At 39.6% G+C, this 12,549-nt stretch overlaps 1 protein-coding gene across 1 annotated transcript; it reads left to right on the forward strand.

Annotated features, from left to right (window-relative positions):
• Positions 1-67: 67 nt before the first annotated feature.
• Positions 68-9,326, forward strand: LOC139950592 (uncharacterized). The gene is made up of 10 exons (XM_071949345.1): positions 68-198; positions 1,280-1,354; positions 2,745-2,905; positions 4,125-4,218; positions 5,189-5,315; positions 6,059-6,274; positions 6,818-6,937; positions 7,375-7,485; positions 7,968-8,011; positions 8,649-9,326. Exons 1-9 carry the CDS (start codon positions 133-135, stop codon positions 8,009-8,011), a joined length of 1,014 nt encoding a protein of 337 aa, XP_071805446.1. The 5' UTR covers positions 68-132; the 3' UTR covers positions 8,649-9,326.
• Positions 9,327-12,549: the final 3,223 nt, after the last annotated feature.

Genomic DNA, 12,549 nt, shown 5'->3' on the forward strand with positions numbered 1-12,549 from the left:
AGTTCTCGTTTTCGCTACGTGCGAGACTTGCACAGTCTGAACTTTCTGGGTTGTACAAAAACGACGACCAACACCAAGAGACGACGACGAAGCTAAATTTTGTTCTCTCAAATTTCCATTAAAATAAAAGATATGGCATTCCATTTTGACAACTCATCGAGCTTATTTATAATAAACACAGTATTTGTAGCGTATTTGGTAAGTGAATAAATTGTTAATTCATCAGGAATTTGTTATTTTAATCAGGAATGTGTGATATTAAATATTTTTTTGGGTGTTGGCCATCATGTTGTTGGCTCCCACAGGCACAGGCCACACTCTATGGATGGAGACCAGACAACTCGTCCGACGGACAACTCGTCCGTTCGGACAACTCGACGGTTCAGACAACTCGACGGTTCGGACAACTCGACGTATGATTTATTCAACCGTCAGACAACTCGACTTGGGGTCAAGACAAGTCGACGGATGGCCGTGGACGGGGCTCAGCGCGGGGTGAGACGGGTAAATAGCGGCCTGGGGGTGGGGATGTACTGACCAGCGACTTGGCAATGATACAAGGCCGTTCCCCGGGGGGAGGGGGTATATTATGGTGGGTGGGTTCCGGATAATTGATTTTTTGATGTTTACCATGACCCCGCGGCATTTTCATTGCTCGTAGAGCAATGATCGAGTTGTTATTGTTGTTGGTAATAAAGTAAATAAAAGTAAATCTTCTAATAATAGAGCTGTATAATGTTTTACTTATTTAATGTTTTAATTGTGTTTTCTTAAACCTTTTATTTTGAATAAATTGAAGACAACTGCTAGCTGGCTACACATAGAGTCATGCATGGTCATACTCATAGTCTGTTTTTTACACAAAGTCTCGAGATAGTCACTAACATGTTTCTGCAAGTATGGCTTCACTGGAACACCACACTTCTTGTGATAAATAATAGTTGGTAAATAATAAAATGATTAATATTATAGAATCGCAGGAATTAAACAGTAAAGTTCGTGTAAACATGACAGTAACGGAGGTCGACCGCTCAACCGTCGACTTGTCTTGGCCATCCGTCGAGTTGTCTCAAAGTCGAGTTGTCCGAACTGTCGAGTTGCCCGAACCGTCGAGTTGTCTGAACCGTCGAGTTGTCCGAACGGACGAGTTGTCCGACGGACGAGTTGTCTGACATTCCTTAAAATGTAGGCTATTGAAACTAATATAAGGGGGACATCATGACATTGTGTTTGTAGAGTGATGTCATTGATCCATGATATTTTTCATTTTTTCTTGTAGGGGTTGCTGCTAATAGTTTTTGTTCCATCTCTAAGTGACAACACGCAACCTTCAAGTTCTATTTTGGGACCAAATGTAAGTCTGTGTTTGTTATCTTTGTCTTTTAGTTGGGATAATCAAATCGCTCGATCCTTGTGGAAGTGTCTTGGCCGAGCGGTTTATAGCACCGAATTCAAACTCTGGTGTTACTCTCTCTTTCTGTATAAATGTAGCGCCTTGAGTACCTTGTTGGTAGATATGTGCGCTATATAAGACTTTGATATCATTACAGAGAGAGGTAACCATAAACAAAAATCAAAGGGGAACGAGGGTTACAAAAAACGCTACTAAAGTTTCTTAAAAACTTAGTGACTACATGTTTCTCTTTTTGGACCAGCTTGCAAAATGATGAGAACCCTCTAGCTAAGCCCTCCAGCACAGTTGTTGACATTCTGGGCGAACCCTAGCCACACTTAAAGCCATTGGACCCTTTCGGTTCAGAAAAAAAAAAAAAAGTTCACAGATTACCAAATAACTTACAGGGTTTACAGAAGGCAATGGTGAAAGACTTCTCTTGAAATATTATCCCATGAAATGCTTTACTCTTTGAGAAAACAGCAAAACAATATAAATTCTCGTTAACGAGAATTACGGAGTTGTTATAAACACATGCCATGACACGGCGAAACGCGCAGAAACAAGGGTGGGTTTTTCCGTTGTTTTCTCCCGACTCCGATGACCGATTGAGCCTAAATTTTCACAGGTTTGTTATTTGATATAAGTTGTGGTACACAAAGTGTGGGCCTTGGACAACACTGTTTACCGAAAGGGTCCAATGGCTTTGAACCCAATTATACTTTCCGTAAATGCCAATGTGATACGTATTTTGATGTCACAGCCCTGTTTTCACTGCAAATGTTTTCGCAGGAGTTGAGTACACATGCCTACAATGTTATCTGTAAAAATTACACTCACGGAGGCAATGAAGGCGATTGCCTCCATGCCCCTTGGTCATCTATGGCGCACACGGTGGCGAGACCACACCAACGTCCCACACAAGTTCCTGGTCGCTGACCCCACCGTCCAGCTGCCGGGAATGGACCTCTCATAGGTCCATTGGTGCCTCTTAAACCGGTTCCGTACAGACGCATGGCCCTAGTAGTCTACACAAGTGGGGCTACCTGGCATCTTGGCTTTGTGATTGTGGTGAACCCCAGACGATGCGCCACATGATAGCTGACTGCCCACTCTCTCACCTTGATGGTGGCATCAAAGCCCTTCACCTCGCTGAGGACCTAGCTGTAAACTGGCTTACAGGCTTTAGAACAAGGAGAAAATGCCTTGGTGCCCTTGCCCTTTCAAAAACAAAGCATACCGGCTCGATAAGAAGACTGTAACTATAGGAAAATGAGCACATCACAAAACATCATCTTCAAAGAGCTCCTCTTGAAAGCTGAATATATTTTGTTAAATGGTTTCTTCACAGGGTGTTAATTGTTTTACAAGGAGAGATATCCATGAAAGATTCTACGACCATATGGATGAAAATGGCCTCCATTGTCCTTGTCAACTCTGTAATCCTGGAGACATTCTCCTCAAGAATTGCACATGTGATCCAAATAATTTGGAACGACCCCAAATATCAGAGTAAGTAAATTTGTGTACTTGACTCCAACAACAGACTAAATTCAAAGAATAGACCGATCCAGTAAGCTCCGCCCACGACGCACATGTGAGCAAGAACACGTGGGGCTCTCCAATGCCTTTTGCGCACTTCTGCTGCGCGCGCCAAGATACGCGCATGCATGTCGGACCTTATTTGTCGGACCTTTGTTGCGTTGTGATTGGTCAATACGCAATGGGGCGGAGCTAAATGGATCAGTCTATTGTCAGCTGATAAATAGCTACAGTTTAGTAAAAAGCATCCTGATGGTTTCTTGCAGGGAATTTACCTGATCTGAATACAAAAAGTTTTAAAGGAACACGTTGCCTTGGATCGGACGAGTTGGTCTATTAAAAGCGTTTGAAACTGTTTCTTATGAAATGCATATGGTTAGAAAGATGTTTTAAAAGTAGAATATAATGATCCACACAAGTATCACTCCAAACTGCACGGTTTTCCTTTTACGTCGCGAACTATCACGGTCGGCCATTTATGGGAGTCAAAATTTTGACTCCCATGAATGGCCGACCGTGTTAGTCGACAGGGTAAAAAGAAAACCACACAATTTCGAGGCATATTTGTGTAGATCATTGTATTCTACTTTTACAATATCTTTCTAACCATATACATTTTACAACAAAGGGTCACAGAACGATTTTCAAAGACCAACTCGACCGATCCAAGGCAACGTGTTCCTTTAAAGGCAGTGGACACTATTGGTAATTACTCAAAATAATTGTTAGCATAAAAACTTACTCGGCACTGAGCGATGGAGAGCTGTTGAGAGTATAAAACATTGTGAGAAACGGCTAATTCCTCTAAAGCATTGTAGTTTTTGAGAAAGAGTTATTCTTACTCAAATATTAAAAGACTTGAAGCCTTTTGTTAGCAGACAGTCGTATGTAACACACAGTGGAGGTCATATCAATTGACAAACACCCTTCTTTGTGTGCGATTTGAGCAAACGGGCAACTGTCAATGAAAAAACGTCTTTATGAGGTGTCAAAAATGAGCCAGGGAATAAATTGCTTTTTGATTGAAAATAAATCTTCATGGGTGCAAAAGTAAATGTTTTTTATTACTAAAGCAAACTGGTTTATAAAAAGGAAAATTAATTTCACTTTTTTGTAAAAATTATATTTGGACATAGAGTGCGAAGGTTTGGCTGAAATGTTCTTTGTCTTATTTTATTTTTGCTTTAAGATGTAGACACGTGCCGACAGGTCAGTTTATGAACTCTTCTAACTTCTGTAGCCGAGGTTTTGAGTGCAAGAAATGCCTACACCCTTTGGAAGTGGTAAGACAGTTAAATTTGATATAATTCATCCAATTTGTGAACTATTACAATGTATTATGTGGAGTTCTTTGTGGGAACTCATCGATCCAAAGAATGTAGACTGTTTGTATTTTTACCTTATGATCGCTTTGCCCTCGGTCTGCCCTCAGTCTGTCCAGGCAAATGGCCATACCTTAGGGATACTAGAGGTAAGCGGTAAAACCCCAGGTATTCTTGAAACACGCAAATGGAATAGGGACCTAGGCATGGGCAGTGTAAAAGGGCGCTTGGTTACTGGTAAGGTAAAAAAGTCCGAAGGGCCTCCCCAGGGATGGATTTCACAAAGAGTTAGAACTAGTCTTATCTTGGGTTAGGACGAGTTACTCCTCCTAATTTAGGACAAGCCTTAAGTTTTTAATGTCTCCTAGGACTAGTCCTAACCTTAAGGGCCAGTCACACTGCAGCGATAATGAAAACGATCACGACGCAAAGAGAACGCATTATTGGTTGTATTGCTCCGCGCAGAATACGCGCACACTTAATCAACCAATCGAGGTCAGTGTGTTCGTTTATCGTTTTCAATATTGATGCAGTGTGACTGGCCCTCTCTTTGTGAAACCGACCCCTGGGATAAGAGACACAGTGTGAAAAGGGCAGAATCAAAAGTCTTAGTTCCTGCCTTCGTGCATCATCAAACCACCTCCACAGTACTTAAGCAGCAAGCAGCATCAGAGTCCAGCTTTCTCCAGAAGACGATCAGAGCATACTGATCGAAACGTCGAGTTGAAACCATCGGTTCTTTTCAGAACCACCCCAACTCATTAGAGATAGTCATTACTTGGTGTTACCACAAACCTTTCTATATCTTAGTCCCCAGTTGTCCTTGTAGATGAAGATAAACATCAGGACAAGTATAATGTTTGAACTAGTATACTCAACAGCAGTATCAAAATAAATGATATTACTAACTGTTTTCATTTTGTATTTCTAGTTACACGACTGTAGCAACCGTGGACCTGATACGGTGTGTGGCTGCGTTGATGGATACTACATGACATCACCAGATACATGTTTGCCTCTCCCAAAATGTGACGCGGAACACGAACCCACATCAGGACGTAAGAAACTCAACAATATTTTTCCTCTGGGGTTATAGATATTAGGTGTTGAAGAACAGTCGTTGTGTGAGTAGGATTTGAAACTTTGCATGGTGGAAATAAGATATAGAAGAGTTTGCGGTAACACCATGTAATAACAATCTCTAAATGAGTTGGGGTGGTTCTGAAAAGAACCGTTGGATTAACTCGACGTTTCGATCAGTATGCTCTGATCGTCTTCTGGAGAATGCACTGATTGTCTTCTGGAGAATGCATTCTCCAGAAGACGATCAGAGCATACTGATCGAAACGTCGAGTTAATCCAACGGTTCTTTTCAGAACCACCCCAACTCATTTAGAGATTGTTATTACATGGTGTTACCGCAAACTCTTCTATAACAGTCGTTGTAATAGATTTGGAAATAATATAATATGTTTTTGTTGGGAACTGACACAATCTCTATAATTACTGGTCTGTGCTTGACATCACTAGTGGCTAAATTGATGGTTTCAAAGAAAGTGTGCTTATCTCTTCTCGGGAGCCACTACTACTCAAAAGCCCTTTTCACTTGACTCAATGGATCCTTCCCATGAAATATGGGTAGGACATAATGGGCCAAACCATCATCCAGTGGCCGTAGCAGGAAACAGCGCCACCAACCGACTGGTGGTGCTTCGTGAAACTAGTCGAAACGTAAACAAAAATTACGTGAGTATTGGCTGTGTTTCATAAAAAAATTCATTTATTAATTTTTTTTCTTCAGATGGAGATCATGGCACTGAAATCCGATGTACACGTTGCCATGTGGGTTATTTTCAGCCAAATAACAACAGCACCCGCAAATGCAAGAAAATAAAACAGTGCACCGTGCGGCAGGGTACCCCTCGCTCGGATGCAGTGTGTCTTAATGACCGAACGCCGGAACCAACTCAACAACCTTCAACTGGAACGCTGGAACCAATTCAACAACCTACAATTGGTGAGTCACAATCATAATGCAAATAGTGTGACGTCTTATGGCCTATAGCAGTTAAGAGCACCAGATTTTCTGCTCTGGTGTTTGAGTTTGATCAGCAGAGTGTGGGTTCGACTCCCGGTTGTGACGCTTGTGTCCTTAAGCGAGACACTTAACCATGATTGATTTGTATAAAGTTTGGGAGGTAGTGTTTGTTGCTCTACAAGCCAGGGGTATCTGATTGATGATACCCAAGCCTACATCCATATGAACTGTATAGACCGTATTGAATATGACGTCACCGTTCAAATATCTGCCCTACAACATGGCGTCTTTGCGCGTGTGCGTGCGTGTGTGCGTGCAGGTGCCTAAGAAATCAAACCGGGAAAGCTGCATGCTGCGTGCTTCATTGATGTACGGTTTTTCAATACGGTCTATAGGGGTATTAAACCCTGTTTCATCAGGCCCAGGGTGGGGGAGGTGGGGGGGGGACATGTGCTTCTTCTGGGTTTTTCGTAATAACAAGCCTGATATACATTAAAATAGTTTGTATTTTGTAAGTTGCAGGTTATGTAACAACAGGAGAGCCCATTGAGCCCGGGGTAACTACTACTCCAGAACCAACACCAGGATATGATGATATTACCTCAGTCGGGCCCACAACACTTCCTACTCCCAAAAACACGGGTATGTGTGTGTGCACCAAAGTGTCATATATCTTTAGGTCTTAGGGTTTAAATTCCACCCGAGTAATATGCTTACAAGTGATTTTTTTCACAGAGCTCTAGAAAGTACCGAGTATACAGTGCTAACACACATCGGTTTATATGGGTGAAACCAAAATTTAACATCTATTAAACTATACTGTCCTACAGAAAAATTGTGTTGGGTAGGTAAAAGCAACAACAACGTAATAGTTTGTGTTCATTATTTTTTACTGTAGTTGAAATTTGCAACCTGGACTTAATTTTATTTTCAAAATTTTATCCAAAAGGTCGATCCTCGCTCTAAGAGCTAAGGGTCGTGCTCAAGAGCTGCAATTATTGAAGTTAAAATAATGTGTGCTCTGCCATAATTCTCTGTAAGCTTACTATCACCTTCTTTTCATTATATCAATTATTTAGGTGGACCTCCTTATCAGAGTGCGCTATGGGTACTATGTCTTGTCTGTTTAGTCGTCGGCATTGGTTTAGGTGCCCTCATTGTCATCCTCCATCGTCAATATGTGCAAAGGGGTAAGGTTCTTATATTTGTTTAGGCAAAGAAAAGGTATACGTTTGTTTAGAATGCTGGCCGTAGTGAAATTTGGCGCTTCTAAATTAGTGCCAGCTTTTGAATTTTTTATTACGGAACCATTGGTATCAGATAACTTGTTGTTTTAAGAGATCTGTCATTTTCTGAGTCATTCCAACAGCTTTATTCCACATACTGCGTCTCTTTGGAACTCATTGCCTGGTGCATGTTTCCCTCCATCATACAGTCTAGGCTGTTAAAGAGGAATATCAATTCCTACCTTCAGCTCCCCTGAGTTCTTTCCACTTCAAATAGTTGTTCTTCTTTGACCACCATACCAGGAGTAGCTTTCAGCCTTGTTATAAAATAATGCCAATGTTGCTGCTATGTTTGTAAACAAATTGTAAATTTACTTTTTCACACTTTCTCTTTTAGACAAATACATTAGACATGAATGCAGCATTCATTTTGTTTTCATTTCTAGGTTCATCTCCTGTCATGTCAAAGGAAGCAAATGAACTATTATGAGTAAGTCTGAATATTTGTAAAACCCGGGGCCCTGATTACTCCTCACTATACAGCTACCACTGTCTGACTTTGGCTATCGCCACCTCTGTTTCTTCCGACAAAATCTGCTTATAGACTATCGCCTAGATAACTGTGGGAACTTGTCCCAAATCTTGCTCAAACTCAGATCATTTAGATCGACTTTTGATAAGAGTTGACGCTCTCAACCCTCTGTCGTTGGGATCGCTCTCTCCGTCTAACTGCCCCTCCGATATTTCCATCGGTAGCCAAACAAATCTTTCTTCTCCAGATCTTATGATAATAAAATTCTAATGAACATTTATAAAACAAATTCCAACCGCAATCGGATTCGAGAATGACGCCCGTCACTTGTTGCATATTGAACATAATTTACTCCTACCTGAAACACATTCCAACTTAGGGAGTGCCAGCTCTGCTGGATGACTTCATGAGTAATGACTAATAGTGTCCACTGCCTTCTAAAGCATAAGGGCTAGATAGCTCAGTTGGTAGAGCACCGGCGTTCTAATTCTGAGGTTGCAGGTTCAAATCCTGTTCCTCTGAAGCTTTAATTGTTCAGCCTAAAATTTATGACTTTAAAAAAGAAACTCTTTTAATTGTTCCTTTGTTTCAACAGGTGACCTGCGTGAACAAGACAATGTGCTAAATTTGTGATAAGACGGACTGCACATGACTTCTTTGACCACCATATTGGATGAAATGTGCACGCATGAAAGGCTATCATTGGCTGAGAGTCGTGGGCAGCGTGTATACACGCGTGCATTTTTCTATTGTGTCTGGCAGTCAATGAAGCTATGTGCAATCAATCTATTCTGTTTGTATTCTTCATATTTTATTGTATCTGCCTTTTAAATTTTTTATGGGGAATATTTGATCAGGACTCTAAGTGTAATTTGTGTGGGTTTCATCAAATCGCTTTTGTAGATTTTGGAGCTGGTTCGGCCGATCCAGAATGGTCTCCAAGGTTTTATTATTTGCCAAAAAAACATGTTTTTTTTCTTTTGAGGGAATTTTGTTGTATTAAAGTGCCCCCGAAAAAAGGGATAATAAGACACAGCTAGATAGAACAAAATATTGCCTGCTGAAAAACAGTGCCTCCCTTGTGTCCCAAGTAAAAACAATCCTGGCTGCACCACACTATTGTCTGATCATAAAACAATTTAATGATTTGAGGCATTGCATTAAGATGAGGGGTCAATATATATTTGTCTTGCGTTAAAGGAACACGTTGCCTTGGATCAGTCAAGTTGGTCTTTGAAAAGCGTTCTGTAACCGTTTCTTATAAAATCGGTATGGTTAGAAAGATGTTGTAAAAGTAAAATACAATGATCTACACAAATATGCCTTGAAATTGCGTGGTTTTCGTTTTACCTCGTCGACAAACACGGTCGGCCATTTATTTGACTCCCATAAATGGCCGACCGTGTTAGTTCGTGATGTAAAATGAAAACCGTGCAATTTTGAGTGATAATTGTGTGGATCATTATATTCTACTTTTAAAACATCTTTCTAACCATATGCATTTGATAACAAACGGTTTCAAACGCTTTTCATAGACCAACTCGTCCGATCCAAGGCAACGTGTTCCTTTAACGCCATGTGTGTGTGTACTTGCCGGGTAGAGTTTGTTCTTTAGAGAACTGTATTCTACTACCTCGGAGTAGATATATCGGATGTTCTGGAGACTTCTCAGCTCTGAAAAGAACTGTCCTGCTTTTTAACTACTACCTGGGCACAATTAGTAGAGCTGTTTAAGCAGAAAATATTGCTTAATAATTTTCTGCTTAGCAGAAATGAGCAGGATACCAGTCACAAATTGTAGATGTAACATGGTATTTTGGCTGGTGACCTTATTCTGGTAAGCATAATTTTGTTGTGCTTAGCTACTTTTTGTGCCAAAAGCAGCTCTATGAAATTGGGCCCTGGGCGGAAGGTATAGAAAATGGGCTGGGACTTTAGCTTATAAGATTGTTATTAACTGCACTACCGCAGAATGAGCTCGAAATTGGTCTCAACATTTCAAATAGCTTGCTCTAGTCATCGTCAGGAGACTTTAAAACATATTTACTTATAAAGTTTTGTATATTTGTATTTATTGTAAGAACAACTCTGTACTTTTGTCATGTATTAAACTGCAAGTTATGTAGACATATCGGAAACTATGGGGAAAAGAGGTGGGTCACTAAACTGTTTTCAGAAGCAGTTTATCATAACACTTTTGACTATTCTGGTAAGCATAATTTTGTTGTGCTTAGCTACTTTTTGTGCCAAAAGCAGCTCTATGAAATTGGGCCCTGGGCGGAAGGTATAGAAAATGGGCTGGGATTTTAGCTTATAACATTGTTATTAACTGCACTACCGCAGATTGAGCTCGAAATTGGTCTCAACATTTCAAATAGCTTGCTCTAGTCATCGTCAGGAGACTTTAAAACATATTTTTGTATATTTGTATATATTGTAAGAACAACTTTGTACTTTTGTCATGTATTAAACTGCAAGTTATGTAGACATATCGGAAACTATGGGGAAAAGAGGTGGGTCACTAAACTGTTTTCAGAAGCAGTTTATCATAACACTTTTGACTATTCTTTTAGCAATATAGATTGCAATATAGGCCTAATAGGCTGTTAAATAGACTTATTAATAGTGATCAATAGACACAACAAATTTGTCAAAAATGTAGTATTTTTCCAATTTTATCCCCTCAATGCAATCACTCATAATATAATTAAAATAAAATAAAATAACTAGGAAGTAGTCTTTACACTGCCACTATACACTTGTAGTTCATTTAATAATGATAATAAGTAAGACTTGTAAATCGCCTTTTCAAGGGATACAATGCAAGCGGTAAGTGGGTATTGTTCAAGTGCCTGAATTTTCCATTGGGTCACTGGCCTAATAATGTACATTATGAAATAGTGTGATGAAATAATTTGTAAAAAAAGATAGAGTTTAACATGGATCTAATTGTTGTTATGGCCAAACAACTGTGTGTCCTGTAAACAAGCCATACATACACACAGTACTTTAAAGCCATTATACACTTTCGGTAAACAGTATTGTCCAAGTCCCACACTTCGTGTATCACAACTTGTATATAAAATAACAATTCTGTGGAAATTCAGGCTCAATCGGACATCGGAGTCGGGAGAAAATAACGGGAAAACCCACTCCTGTTTTTGCGCGTTTCGCCGTGTCATGACATGTGTTTTTAACAAATCCGTAATTCTCGTTAACGAGAATTTATATTGTTTTACCGTTTTCTCAAAAAGTAAAGCATTTCATGGACTAATATTTCAAGAGAAATCTTTCACCATTACCTTCTGTAAACCCTGTAAATTATTTGTAAATCTGTGAACTTTTTTTTTTTTTCTGTACCGAAAGGGTCCAATGGCTTTAACAAAAATAATAATAATAATAAAAAAATGAGAGTATATATATTTTATTCAATAAGCTTGTGAATATTATATTCAAATGAACAAAAGGGAACAAGCGGCTGCAGGTTGCTTACCAACCAAAATATTGTAGAAATATTGTAGAAATGCAAAATGTTTAACAGCCTCATCTTTCAACATAGCAGAGTCTTTCTCGGTGTATTCTTGCACATTTGTATTTTGGATACATTTTTCGATTTAGAAGGTTACCGGTAAACACAATCATGTTTGTACTGAAATAAATCACTATGCAGCAGCAATAAATACATAATAAATTAATTATAAAAGGTACTTATACTGCGCTTTTCCAAAACATGATCAGCAATACAGTTTATATACTACAGTTAAACCTTTTGTAGTAGTTTTGTATTGATATTTTCCCAAAGATAACCCTTTTTGAAAGTCATCTACAATCACGGCCATACCTTGGGCCCCCGCCCCTCCTTTCAATGTTGGCTCTCATTTTGTGGTCTGAGCTCCAGCTGGGGTTAACAACATTGAGGGTGGGTGGGGGTGATGGGGGTATGTTTATTGCGTATGGCCCAATATGATCTTGGCCTGAATTGTAGTCCATTTGGCTTAAAGGAACACGTTGCCTTGGATCGGACGAGTTGGTCCATAAAAAGCGTTTGTAACCATTTGTTATAAAATGTATATGGTTGGAAAGATGTTTTAAAAGTAGAATACAGTGATCCACACAAGTTTGCCTCGAAATTGCGTGGATTTCATTTTACTTTGCGAACTTACATGGTCGGCCATTTTTGGGAGTCAAAAATTTGACTCCCATAAATGGCGGTGACCGTGTTAGTCGATGAGGTCAAAGGAAAATCACGCAATTTCGAGGCAAACTTGTGTGGATCATTGTATTCTACTTTTAAAACTTCTTTCTAACCATATGCATTTTATAACAGACGGTTACAAACGCTTTTTAAAGACCAACTCGACCGATCCAAGGCAACGTGTTCCTTTAAAAGCAATATATATATGCAAAGTGTTTTGCATTGTAAATGCTATTTGCTGAATAAACTTAATAAATTTCCTTGTAAATATTTATTATGTCCGAGTCATGACTGAGTGGTT

The sequence above is a fragment of the Asterias amurensis genome, chromosome 18, assembly GCF_032118995.1.
Source record: "Asterias amurensis chromosome 18, ASM3211899v1".
In the NCBI taxonomy this organism is placed as follows: Eukaryota; Metazoa; Echinodermata; class Asteroidea; order Forcipulatida; family Asteriidae; genus Asterias; species Asterias amurensis.

Excerpts from the sequence above, each read along its gene's own strand:
- LOC139950592 (XM_071949345.1), top strand. The coding sequence starts at position 133 with ATGGCATTCCATTTTGACAACTCATCGAGCTTATTTATAATAAACACA. Across the intron at positions 5,316-6,058 it reads ACACGAACCCACATCAGGAC|ATGGAGATCATGGCACTGAA; the intron begins GTAAGAAACTCA and ends TTTTTTCTTCAG. Across the intron at positions 6,938-7,374 it reads TCCTACTCCCAAAAACACGG|GTGGACCTCCTTATCAGAGT; the intron begins GTATGTGTGTGT and ends TCAATTATTTAG.